This window comes from Calonectris borealis, chromosome 7 (assembly GCF_964195595.1).
Source record: "Calonectris borealis chromosome 7, bCalBor7.hap1.2, whole genome shotgun sequence".
NCBI classification, from domain to species: domain Eukaryota; kingdom Metazoa; phylum Chordata; class Aves; order Procellariiformes; family Procellariidae; genus Calonectris; species Calonectris borealis.
In genome coordinates this window covers 18375760-18389078 of record NC_134318.1, presented here as the reverse complement: position 1 = coordinate 18389078, position 13319 = coordinate 18375760, and the positions used below count along the sequence as shown (strand labels likewise).

The window sequence follows — 13319 nt, the reverse complement described above, 5'->3', positions numbered from 1 at the left end:
TTACGTTTAATAGCAATACATATAGCTAATCCATATACATTCTGTGCCACACATTGGAAAAAATGCTGTTGAAAACGACATCCCTGATTTTTCCAAATATATGTTTTTATCATAAAATATAATTTTACTTTTAATCTCCTAAATCAGCTCATGAAATCAAGCAAAGGATGCCAAATACTTTAAAAGCTTCAAAGATTTTGATCAGATTTTATAATTTTATAACATTTCTAGTTTAGGTTACCTCAGAAACTAATCAAGTAATAGCAAGCTCAAAAAACTTTTTGTCATAGCTTCCTTAACAATTCCAGTTCCAGAAATACATTCCTCAAGACAAAGCTTTTTATGACAGGCGTCACATGTCACTGCAAAAAAACCAGATTATCTTTTGACTTGCTTGCTCCTTCACACATAAACATTTAGAACACATGGCAATTACAGCCATGTAAATTGAATATGTGTAAATTAAATATGATTTAATGTGTTTAACGGGAATTTAGTGTACTTCACCAGCATGAACTTAGGAGAAGCCAGTTCCATTACTCTATGATAATACAACAATTTGGAAGCCAAACAGAATATGCAGTTTGGAAACCTCTGCTTTACATTTATCTGACATCTAGCAAAAGTTAGTCCATTTGCTAAACAAGATTCACTTGGTAATTAGGTGCAAGATCACGCATCTAAGAGCAATGAAAACGTGACACATCAAAAAGTAGAAATCACCCTTGAATTCAGTTGTACTCTCAGGAATCAGAATGAATCGTAGAATGGTTTGGGTTGGAAGGGATCATTAAAGACCATCTAGTTCCAACCCCCTTGCCATAGTAAGGGATATTTTTCACTAGAACAGATTGCTCAAAGCCCCACCCAACCTGACATTGAACACTTAAAGCTCAGGAAAGAATCAGGAACAACAGTATCTATACAGTTGAAACTGAGTTCCCAGACTGAAATATAAGCAGGTGAAGCACAAATGGGAATTAGCGCACATTTGAGATGCACAGTTTAAAAAAAATGAAAAATTCAAATGTGGTCAGAAAAATTCTAGACAAATGCTTATGGATCTCTTTACACAGATTGTTCAATGCAAAGTTAAGATAGGATATGATGACTTTTTCATATGTCAGTGGAGAACAGACATCTGTTAGTAACTCTGACAGTGTGTTAATTTTGATCAATTCAACTCACTTGGATTATATCTTTCTGATGTTTTAAGTATACATGCTACCTTCAGTAAAATACAGATACATGTAAATATCTCTTCATCCATTCTTATTTACCTCAAACTATCCCAGAACATGAGCATTGCTCAATGCCTTTTTGGTAGTGCATGGATGATTGGCTGCACAATACAACAATATTGTGACCTAGATAAAGAATACCGTATTATGTCTTCCCTTAAAGCATTAAAAGTGAGCTAAGGTTTTGATTACTAATTGCAGGTCTTCCATGTTTTGCAGAACTTAAAGATATTTGATGAAGAACCTGATTGTTGGAGGTTTGCACTGTAGGACAATTTGTGAACTGACACTTTGGGGCAGGACTAATTCCCTCCAACTATTTATTTTTTACTCATTTCTGCTGTTGAGTGATTTTTATTTGTCTCCTGCTTTCAAATATCATACGTGTTGGACTCAAATTATGTTTCTTAGGTTGAAACAGCATTAGAAAGTTTGATGGCTGATATCTTTTCATGTTATTAGAATATACAAAATGGTATTTCTAATGAATTTTCAGCATACAAAAATTTCAGTTGAAAGAAGAAAAATGTTCCCTGTAGCTTTCTATAATATTCAGCTATCTTCTATGTGAACCACATGGAAAAAACAACCAATCAGCTTTAGAGTCTGAACCGTCATTACACGGTATGTATTTATTGGTAGGCCACTTGCTAAGTGGCATGGCTCCACAATTTGCTTTGCACAGCTTGAAACTGAGTAGGCTTCCTTTACTGCTGAAGTTGTAAATGGACATAACTTTGAACTCTTAATCTAGACATAGCATTTATACAGTAGATGACTCTCAGATTTGTATAATTCAGTCTTCTCTGAGAAAAAAATGAGGAATCTTATTAAGATGGAAGAGGTGCAGTAAAGGTCTTAAAACTGCGCTGACAAAGGCATGTGGAGATGCCCAGCAAGTACAGCACAGAAAATAGGGAAGGGTAACAACATTTTACCAGCACTATATGGAGACTAAAAACTGGAAGACATAGATAAGGTCAATCAGTAGAGACATAAACTGGAAGAGTTCTTTGAAAATTTTCCTTGTCAGCAGCCTCAGTTATGTACTATTCTTGTTTGTTCTTAGTTTCAAGGTTACATTTTAGACAGCACTAAAGGTGGGATTAATCTCATCTATCTTAGAATGGAAGCTGCTTTCAAGAACTGTTTCTCTCTTCCCTTGCAATCATGGATTAAGTCTGGAGAACTAAAAGGACATTAGACATCTAACATTTAGATTGATAAAGGTAGGCGAGATGAATCCCATTATCAGTGACCAATTGAACAGTTCATCCCTGCATCAAGGAAACTTGTCTGATTCAAGTAACACTCCCTTTTACTCCCTTGTAACTGCCATCATCCCTGTCTAAAAAAAGATCAATTGTTGAATTAAATGAAACACAAACGGCAAAATTTTGACTAAACAAATGACAAAAGCTGTAACAACTCTGTTTTAAACCTTGTGGTAGATGTACTGTACCATTCCCCATGTGATTGAAACAGTAGCAATATCATCTAGTAATCAGGAAGATATAATACTGTTTAAGAACTATTAATAATTATCTAAAACTAGATATGTGGTATTACTGACTATAGCTACCACATTTTTAAATAAAACCAGCTATTATTCTTGATTGCTTCATGCCATGCCCAGATGAAATGCACCACTATTAGCATAATGGCCTTTTAAAATGTGCCATGTCGTTCACACAACTATAGAATTAGAATCACAAAATTAGTTTGAGACAATATTTTTTGTTTCAGGGTATGTTTTGGAGCGTGAAGGTAGGTGCACAAATCCCACAGTGGGAGTTGCGTGCATACCAGCTTCACACTGATCGTAACTCATAAGTATTGCTTCTTTCTTCTGGGCTCTATCATTGATGTTAATTCAGATCCATATTGCTCCACACAGAAAAATCCAGTAAGACACTAAAAAGAATACAAGGCAAAAGACACAGTGCACATTACATGCTACCGTATATTAAAGCTTAATTACTACAAGCATATAAAAGGTTGCTCCCAGGAGTTAAGTTCTTTACAATAGCAACTACTAAGTCATGGTCTATAGGATGTGCATAAGGTATTTTATTGGGGCATAGTCCAAACTAGTTCAATGGTGCTGGTGAATTCAATACACTTTGAAACAATTAAATTATTCCTTCTAGTTCCAGATGTGATTGATTATCAGTACAATGAAGCAGCACAATATACTTTATTCTGGGAGCAAGCAACTTCACTGGGTACAACACTTCTTCATATTGCTCATCATGCCAGCGTTAACATGCCTTCACCACAAGATAATATATACTTAAAAGCAAGAAGCGAAGTAGAGGTGCAACAACTGCAGATCCTTGAAGATGCTAAGTGTTGCAGTAACTTCTCTGCAGTTGGATCATATCAATAATGCCAAACTGACAGGAAGCCACCTCTCTTTTCACACATTTACTCAGAAACCACAGGAGAATAAGACTAAAAATAAATATAACACAACACACGCAACAGAACAGACATGGAAAGTAAAGTTTGGAGAGTATGATGAAGAAGTGTCTGGACAATGAGAAGGGGTCTCCAAAGAGCACCACTGACAGTCGGACAGACTGCTATAAGCAATTAGAAAAACAAAGCTGGGAGGGGGAAGACAGATGAGGAGAGGAGAGGATATGGAAGAGCATGCCTTATTTACTTCATCCAAACCAATAGCAGCAAGATAGAACGTAGACTAGAGAGGGGCTCACAGCATGGTATACCAAAAGAAAATGCAAAACATGCCATCCCGAAGAAAAACCCAAACTGAGAAACAAACACATTCAGTAACATCTTCATAAATGAGCTTAATAAATGTCATTAAAATGAATGTGACATATAGTACAAACTATCCATGGCACTTTCACTGGAAGAGTACAATAGCTTTAATGAGTACTGTATTATGAATAACTGGGCTTAAAACAGGACCAGCAATGCAAAGAATCAGGTATTTGGTTGTTGTTAATGGAAGGTGAGATTACAAGAGAACATGAACTACTGTATTGGAAGACGTGTTTTGAAGGAGGACTCTGGGGAAAGAAGGACATCAATGAAGGTGTGAATATGGAGACAATATGGCATCACAAGGGCTGGTAAAGACGAAATATACATCGTCACAACACAGTACAAATGAAAAAAGAGGAGGGGAGATGTTAAAAGTATAGTTGGCTTTTCAAATGCAACAATCTGATACACCAATGACTCCACAAGGGCAAAAAAAAAAAGCCTAAAAAACTTATACTGTTTCATTTTGTACTTCCTGCAAAGAAGTTAGTGCATGAGTCACAAGAACCAATGGAGAGAAAAACGCTGTTCTCTCTCCTCTTTAGAGATTGGGGGGCTCATATATAAATATATAAATATACACGCAGATATATATATATACACACACAGACAGATGAAAATATATATATGTGTGTGTGTGTATATACAGAGAAAGATAGACAAAGATGTTATCTTCCTGTGTTCTTGGCAAGGAATTAGTCCTGAAGTTAGAAGGAGTGGAGGTAGGATTGAGGTTGGAAGGAAAGGTAACGAAGAGGGCATACCGCTTTCGGCTTCTGCAAACGACAAGAAAAAAATTGCAAATCAAACACTTTGATAAGAAATCAACTGACACCAAAGCAAAAGCAAAAAAACCCTTTATTTAAAAGTCTTCAAGGCTCAAAGGTTTTTCTGCTGAGAATGAGAACAAATATATGGATAGACAAAGAGAAAATTTAACAAGAGGAGTAAACATGGGGTGCAGGAGGGAAGAATCCCGGTTAGGCTTTCCTTCTTGCTTACTCATGTGGAAAAAAAAAATAAAGGGAAAAAGGAAGGTAAAAATATCTCTAAAAGGGATTTCAGATGAGGCGTTTGAATGTCTGCATTTTGAACTGATATTTTTTGCTATCTATTCAGCAAGCTCTACTGGGACATTTTCAGGTTGATGTTCTCAACGTTCCTTCAGCATTTTTCCTACAGAAGAAACAAAACCTCTCTACAAATGAACCAAGACAGACCATTTTTTAAGCTAAAGTATTTGGCTTGCATCAGGGACACAAAAACTTATTTAAGAAGTGCTTCCTACTCTTAATAACTGATTTTAATATTCCCAGATACTAATTAGAGATGAAGGAATGGCTAACTCATATTGTGACATGGAACCACTAAAGTACAGACTTTAGTAGCTGGTCAGAAGCCCACTAAATTCAGCCACGTTTTGTAAACTCAGAGGTTTCTTTGATAACTGAGCTCTAATTTAAACATTATTAAATATATAAATGTAAAGGTAAAAAAAAAATTAATCGTGGCTATTTTAATTAATCTTTAAGATACCTTGATGAGAAACAGTTGCCTAAAAAGATAAACATACTACAGATACTTTACCCATTATTTGAAAATTAGTTTGTATTTATTATATCTATGACTATATTACCTATATTTAGGCTTGAAAACGTTTAAATTCTGCTTTTAAGCAATCTTGTAAAATCACAAATTGTTTATAATTAACAATCTAATACTGTCAAAACATGCTATCAAGGTGTGCTTACTGTTTTTTGTAGCTTTATTAGGAGTCAAGAAAAAACGAGAAAAAATCCAACTGCAAGCAGTTGGAAGCTCAGCCACTGCTAACTTGTACATTAATATTAGCTTGGATAGAGTTCTGATGATTTATAATTACTATTGATCTCAAATTCCCTATGGTAGAGTTAACAGAATTTGGCTGTAAATCAGAACACTTTAGAAAACCAACATCTAGGAGACTGCCTGCATAGGTAAGTGAGTATTTATGCCATTCTACATGTAATGAAGACATTAACAAAGTCAATGAAAATTCTGCCATTGACTTAAAATGGTACTAGGATTTATCCTTAACACTGAGGTGAAAACTTAGAGAGGGGATTAGGAAATCTAGAATGCTCTCACATTACCACTTTTGAGAGCTGCACACACTTCTGAATTCACTTTGCGTTGCTTTAGCTCTGAGTGCAACGTGATGAAGGCAGATGAAACTAATCTTAAAAGGAAACTCCCTGTGTAAGTAAAAAATCAGATATATAATTTACTTATATAGATATTCTATTATGACTAGTAACGAAAATTAAACTGGTGGGAGTAAGATCTTCTCATCTCTTAGGTAGAAAGAATGCTTTGAAAATTTTCTCTGCTCCTGAAAATACCGGTCCTAGACCTGTCTCAGCTCTGGCAGGAAATACTTGCTCTTAATAAAAGGGTGCCACCCTAGATAATATTCTAAATTTTCATTTATATTTGCCATTATGGCTCTAAATAGTAAACTATGTAAAACGTCTCAATAGTTTTACAAAATATGAATCTAAACTATAATCATAAAATAAATCAGCACATATCTACTGTTGGTCACTCTCATAAAGAGTGAAAGCTAAAAGGGTACCATAATCAGTTTCCCCCTCATCTTTATGAAGAATTACCAAATAAGAACTTAAGATATGAAGTAGAATAAAATATTTCAAAAATCAACAACAAATATAATTGGCAAATGTCAAATTTATCTTGTTCAAAGACAGCTTGCACTTGTAAACCATGTTATTCTAATTTTTATCTTAATTCCCCATCTTTTCATTTAATAAGATGCAAGGAAATGCAAGTATACCTAAGAAGCGAGAAACTGAAGTTTTGTTCCATTACCTTTCTAGTTAGACTAAAAGGCTCCAGCTCAGAAAACCAAAAATATGTACTTAACATATTTGGGTTGAAGAGCACAGGAATAAGTAGAACAGTAAAGATATGCTGCAGGTAGCTTTGTGATTCACCGAACAGTGACTATAAAATTATCACTGGTTAATAAAGTCAGCAAATATTACTGTGGATCAGGGTTATAAGAAAATGTGAATATCTAGCTTACATGCTCTCCTCTTGTTACATAGGTATTCACAAAATCCAGCTGTTTACATCCTTTTGTTAGTATTGTTTCCTGCAATTTTTAGGCTCTTTTTTTCTACCACATTAATTAATTGTGAACTGTTACCTGCGTGGCTTTAAGTAAGGAGGAATATATGATTGTGTTATTGGATCACATTGTGTTACTTTTTGTGGGATCCTCTGCATCACCTTGTGATTAAGAACTCAATCCAACTCCCACTGAAGTTAGTGCAAAGAATGATATGGAAGCCATGAATAATCTGTTATTACTGAAAAAGACTGTAATATTAGCACTCATGTAAGTAAATGACAACTGAAGTAATGACAACCGAAAGTTGGGCAATAATTCTTAGGACAACCAACAGAAACCAAATATTTTCTAATATGAGAAATACAAAATCTGGTAAATACTTCCACTGCTGTTACTATCGTATTTTTCTTTTTTCTAGGAAGAGATTAAACTGTTCAGAGACAAAAGAATAATAAATTATTTGCTTTCCATTAGCTAATGCGGAATGAAATCATTCAATGAAAAAGTATTTTAAGAGCCCATGGGAGCCGGAAACATTAAAAAAAATCTGGTATTTAAAAAAAAAAAAAAAGGATTTCTTAATCAGCATAGTGTAGACAAAAATAATATCCAATAGCACATACACCACTTCACATATCACTGTATAACACAGGAAAGAGTCAAGCAAAATCAACTAAAGGGCATCGAAATAATCTTATAAGCAGTTGTAACATTGCATTTTCCATGTCAAATGCCCCACATAGGTTTTATAGATATTTTTAATAAAGAAAAATGACAACATATAATTACAAACATTAAAATAAACTTTCAAACCCTCAGAAATTGTGGCATGAGCTCAAATGACAGAATTGGTTCTCCTGTGAGGAGAAACAATTGCCCTCAAAAGTTTTAGGTAATTAGTGGCCAAAAATAAGATGAACTAGTATGTATCGTTCCAGATTTGCCACAGTGGTACAGAATATAGTTTTTGACAGAGGAAAATAGAATTCAGCTCAGAGTGAGTATTGTCATATTTTTATTATATGCCCCTCCACATGTTGCAGAGCACATTTATAACATTTTTGTTATACAAAAATGGATGTGGTGTAAAGCACTGATGGACAAGTTGATAGAAGATTGACTCCAATGTTCACTCGGATTTTTATGAATTTTTGTACAAAAAAAACGCAAGAAACACTTCTTTTCCTGTCTGTGAATCTGTACTAATAATAACGAATTTTTTTTCTTTTTGGTTGAGGAAAGGAATCAGCCAGTAAGTAATTTCAAGGCTAAATTAATCTTTTCCAGTTTCATGATATTATTCATACATGCAAGATTTGTCAGAACAGATACCATATAAATACTATGTTTATCCTGTATCCTATCTAAATTGGTTCTTCCAAACTCATTTAAATGACATTTTGAGAATACACATCACCATAACGAGTTTTGATATCACATCTGTTTTCCACTTTTCCATTTTCAGTAAAATAAGTTGGACCTCCAATTAAAACTGATAGACTATGAACAAAAACATTGTAAATTTTTGTTTAAGTAAAAATGAATTGCACTTCTGGAGATGGGACATATGTATCACTGTCCCCCCCACCTTCTATTAAATGTTCTGACTTAAATTAACTTTAGGGAAGAAGCATGGGGCAGAAATAAAAGCCTTTCAGTGCTATGCGAAATGGTGTAATGTGATGGCATGCTAATTATACTCTGAAATGTTTCAAAAATATAATAGCTATGTTCACTCTGAAAAAAAAGCAAGCAAAATTCTCGACAGTGCATTCCAGAACTTCAAAATTTTTAGGCATTGGACATACCTGCTTTCTCGTTTTTCCGACTTGTATTCTATGGCTATCATTAAGAGCTTTAGTTTCGCAAACACCAGTCTGCAGAAAGAGAAGAGGCCAAGAGTCAGTCCTTTTTCATAACCAACATCACATATGTAGAGATGGCTGTAGGGTATGTATTTTCTTTGAGAACTTACACTAAGATCTTTTCCCATTTTTTCAGTTAGGTATACACAGAACATATATTTAGGTCTATTTTGAAGATAATAAACACATATTTTCCTAAAAATATAAACTGACAAATTGAGAACAGTAGCATAAGCACCAACACTGTGTTCCTAAGTCTACTTAAGTAATAATAACAAAGGTCATGATACACAATATAAAATTGCATTTGGCTATAGTTGTGGATGTCTTGAGGAAATTTTTCAAATCTTTGCTGGAATTCAGCCATATGTTGATTGTAGTGTGCATTCCTTAGAAAATATGTATGTACTGAATTAAAATGACAGTACACTATTAATAAATCAATATTTGCCAAATACCATCACAGAGAAACAGGATAACTGGAAGCAATTCGTGACCAATATATAGGAAGTACACTCTGATACTGTAATATACATTTTTTTAAGTTGTAAAAGTCTGTACAAGTGGCTATTTATTAAAACAACTCAAGGGTGATATTCATAGACTTGCAGAACTGTGAGTTAGCACAACACCATTTGCTTCAAGCTAATAGGCTCTCTGAGAATAAACAAAGAAACCAACCATTTTTAAAAAAATAACTAGAAGCCATTTTCCAATTTTTTCATTGAAGTGTATGCAAATTCAGTGCTACTTGCTTCCTGTTCTATGAATTTGTCACAAATTATTCTAGGGCTCACCTTTCAATGAGATGGCTGCCATCTTCTATATCATACACTAACTTTTCCAGTGCTCAGTGCTTCGCTACAAATGTCCTTCCTTCAGTGTTATTAATATTTTTGCATATATTTTGAGAATATTTATTTTCTTTAAGCAAATCTAAGCAATATTCTGCATACTTTGCATAAGTCACATACTTAGCAGAAAACAAGGAATTGGCTGCTGAACTGATAATATTCCATTTCTATAATAAGTTTCAGAAATCACTGTGAACACTTAATTTCTGCTATTTCTTCAGGATAAAAGAATAATTACAGATAAACATAGATGTAAGGGTGCTGACAACACTGAGGCAATGTGCTGCATATCACATAAGGATATGTACAATAGAATTTACTTTGCACTAAGTTTTGCAATGTAATGCTTGAGTATATTTTTTCTTCAAAAATTTTCCTTTTAAAGGATTGTAAAAGTACCTCTGTAGTCTCCTTGTCTGGGGAGGCAGGTGATATCTCAGTATTGGGAAGTAACACAGAAAGACAAATAGGGGCAAGATTCATTTAACTTTTGTTCAAAATCAATTAAAACTCTTATTCTACCCCCAGAACTCCAACAAATGTCAGAAATGGGCAGACAAAATCCTGATCGTTACTGAATTCTTGATTAGCCCATCACCTCCCACAATATTAACAAGTTAGTGAAGCCTGACTATCAGCTTCAAAAAAAAAGAAAAATAAAATCAAAAATCAATTTTCAAACATTTTAACTCTAGAGTACCCTATATGTTGTATTAAGACTATTAGGTATCTATTTTAAAAGAGATGATATAATAAAATACAACTTCATGAGCCATGAATGTCAAGAGTTCTAAAACTATTTTTTTTATTTTGACCACCTACATTCCTTTAGGAAACACACTTAACTTCTCTTCCTTGTTTTTTTAGTATTTGATAATCTATCTATCTATCTTCCTAAAAAGAAAAAAACCCAACAAACCCAACATAAAGATATAAGCACAATGCTACCCTAATATTTGGCATCAGTATCTCATTCCAATCTATAGATTTACTAAAAATATTTAAGTGGTAAAATAAATAGGTTTACATGCACTTGGCCATGCAATTAAACATTAGGATTAATAAGTCTCACCATTTAACTGTATTGTGGAAATGTAGTTTGATATGATTAAAATGAGAAACAGAAAGACCTTATACCTGCTTTTTTTCCCCAAATACATAAAGAACCTTGTAATAAGAAGTTAGAACACTTTTTACCTCAAATTATTATGTAGAAGTCCACAAAAATTGTCAATGACAGTACATGAGGCATCAATTTCTATTTTATTTTCAACTGTCAGCATCATCTGCTAACTACTGATGAACACAGATGGTCATGAACAAAGGCTCTTAAGAATTTGAATCCGACTGTTTCTATCTACCAGAGACAAATAAATTGTGTTTGACATTATATCTTCCTTCTTTACTGGTAAGACTATCATTGGCATAAATTAACCATAGATACCTGCTGTATTACTTGCATGTGAAAGTACTGGGATATTTAGAAATTAAAGAAGTTATAATTCTCCTTTCTGAGCAGCAAAACATGAAGATATAACCTTTATTAGTTCTTAATTATTTAATTTTGTACCAAACATTTAAGAAAGAATTTTAATTAGGAAATCTACTGGAAGGAAGTTTTTTCTTTTCAAACAAATTTTTGATTAAAATCTTGTACACCATAAAACATTCAGGTTTCTCCTCAGGGTCAGTTATAACACTTTTAGCTGAACTACTTTTGACAAAGGAATAGGTACTTTCCTCAGGAGAGAAAAAGTACTTTCAATCTACTTCCATACTTTGGTTCAGCTGCAGTTAGCAAAAGTATTTTGATATAGGATAAATCACGTTGCTATTCACCTAATGAAAAATGTATGGAAAAATATAATTCCTGATAAAAAAGTAGTATCTTATGGTAGCATCTTAAGCTGAACAAATTACTTACAGTATCAGAATTCTTTCATAAATTTTTTTTTCTTCTTTTCAAACTATTTTTTATGCACATTGGCAACTGGTGCTTTCTTTGGTACTTGCTAGTACACTGTGTTCCTTAGGAGTTGGAAGTATGAGAATATCAGGTACTTTACTTTTATGGAGCAGCAGTGTCTAAAACCAGTGCAGTCAATAAAGTTCATATGTTGGAATAGAAATTATCATAATATCTATTTAATAACCAAAATATCTATTTTTAAGGTTTTTTAATGTCAGGCTCAGCTAATTTCCAATCACATGAAACTGGCAAAAGCATGGGCACCTTGTGCTTTCAAGCTACAGCTGGGTTCTTCCAGATGTTAAGCACTCATGTATTGCTCAGGCAAGGAAAAAAATTTAAGCAAATACTGCAATAGTAGAATTTCACATAACTTCTCAAAAATGTAAAAGTAAGCACTGATGTAAATGGTTATCTGATCAAGTGTAAAATGATAAGTTTGTTAGCAAGAGTTTTGGGGGTCTTGTTAAAATATTTGAGATGTATTTTACAGGTGTATTACTAGATCATTATACGCACTTCTACTACTGCATTAGAATTGCTGGACCTTTTTAAGTATGCTACAAGAGAGCATGTGAAAAGAGAAGTTAGAGGAGGAATCAGAAATTAGAGATGCTAAGAAATGGAAAGCCACTGGCTGAAATCTATCACATACATAATACAGAAGGCACTGGTGTTGTCGCAATATTAGTTGCAACTCCTGTAGTTTCATATAAATTAGGAAAAATTCACTGGCTACCAGTGGAAAATTTGCTCAAAAAGTAAGAGTACTTAACTACTATTACACTTATAATACTGTTTAACTTGCATGGTGTTGACTTATTATTTACACCTCAGAAAGACAGCAAAAACTTTAAACATTCTGCAAAAGGATAAGAAATCCTAACAGGCAGCTCAGACATATAGGAGAATGAAAAAAATAAGGCTGTGCAGTGTGTATCTGTAATCATGCAGATGTTTCTGAATCTGTGATTGCTATATATCTTACATTGATGTGGAGTAGAAGTAACTCCAATGAAATAATGGAATCATTAGCTTAATGATTAGTGAACAATGCCAGTGTGGAGTTTAGTTTACTAGACAGGCTTTAGTTAAGTGGGCAGTTCCATGTTAGATTAGAATTTTAACCATAATCTCAGCGGTGAAGAGATACAGAGATACCACATATTCAAGGTATGTTTTCCAGTCTAATCCCATCTCACCAATAAAATGAAACACAATAGAATTTTATATTTTGCAAGTTATGAATCACTGGCTACAAAGCAATACTCATTGCCAGGTTCAGTGCATGAAAAACATTGTTCACACTTACTGTCAAAACACTGAAGAATGCACTTTTTAATTTCTTTAGTCAGAGTCAGGAACCAATAGATGTATCAGAGGAAGATTTGAAACTGATGAAAAGTATTACATGCAAACAATGCCTAAGGCACCTGCATGGCAACACTTTAAATGTACTTTAGT

The 13319-nt window shown here is 33.7% G+C and overlaps 1 protein-coding gene across 10 annotated transcripts in view; it reads right to left on the bottom strand.

Annotated features, from left to right (window-relative positions):
• Positions 1–13319, bottom strand: part of KCNMA1 (potassium calcium-activated channel subfamily M alpha 1) — a 526570-nt gene that overhangs the window by 117019 nt on the left and 396232 nt on the right. For all 10 annotated transcript variants that reach the window (XM_075154402.1, XM_075154386.1, XM_075154389.1 and 7 more), the window contains exon 16: positions 8976–9044. In XM_075154402.1, coding sequence (XP_075010503.1) covers positions 8976–9044 — 69 coding nt within the window. The remainder of the gene's footprint in view (positions 1–8975; positions 9045–13319) is intronic.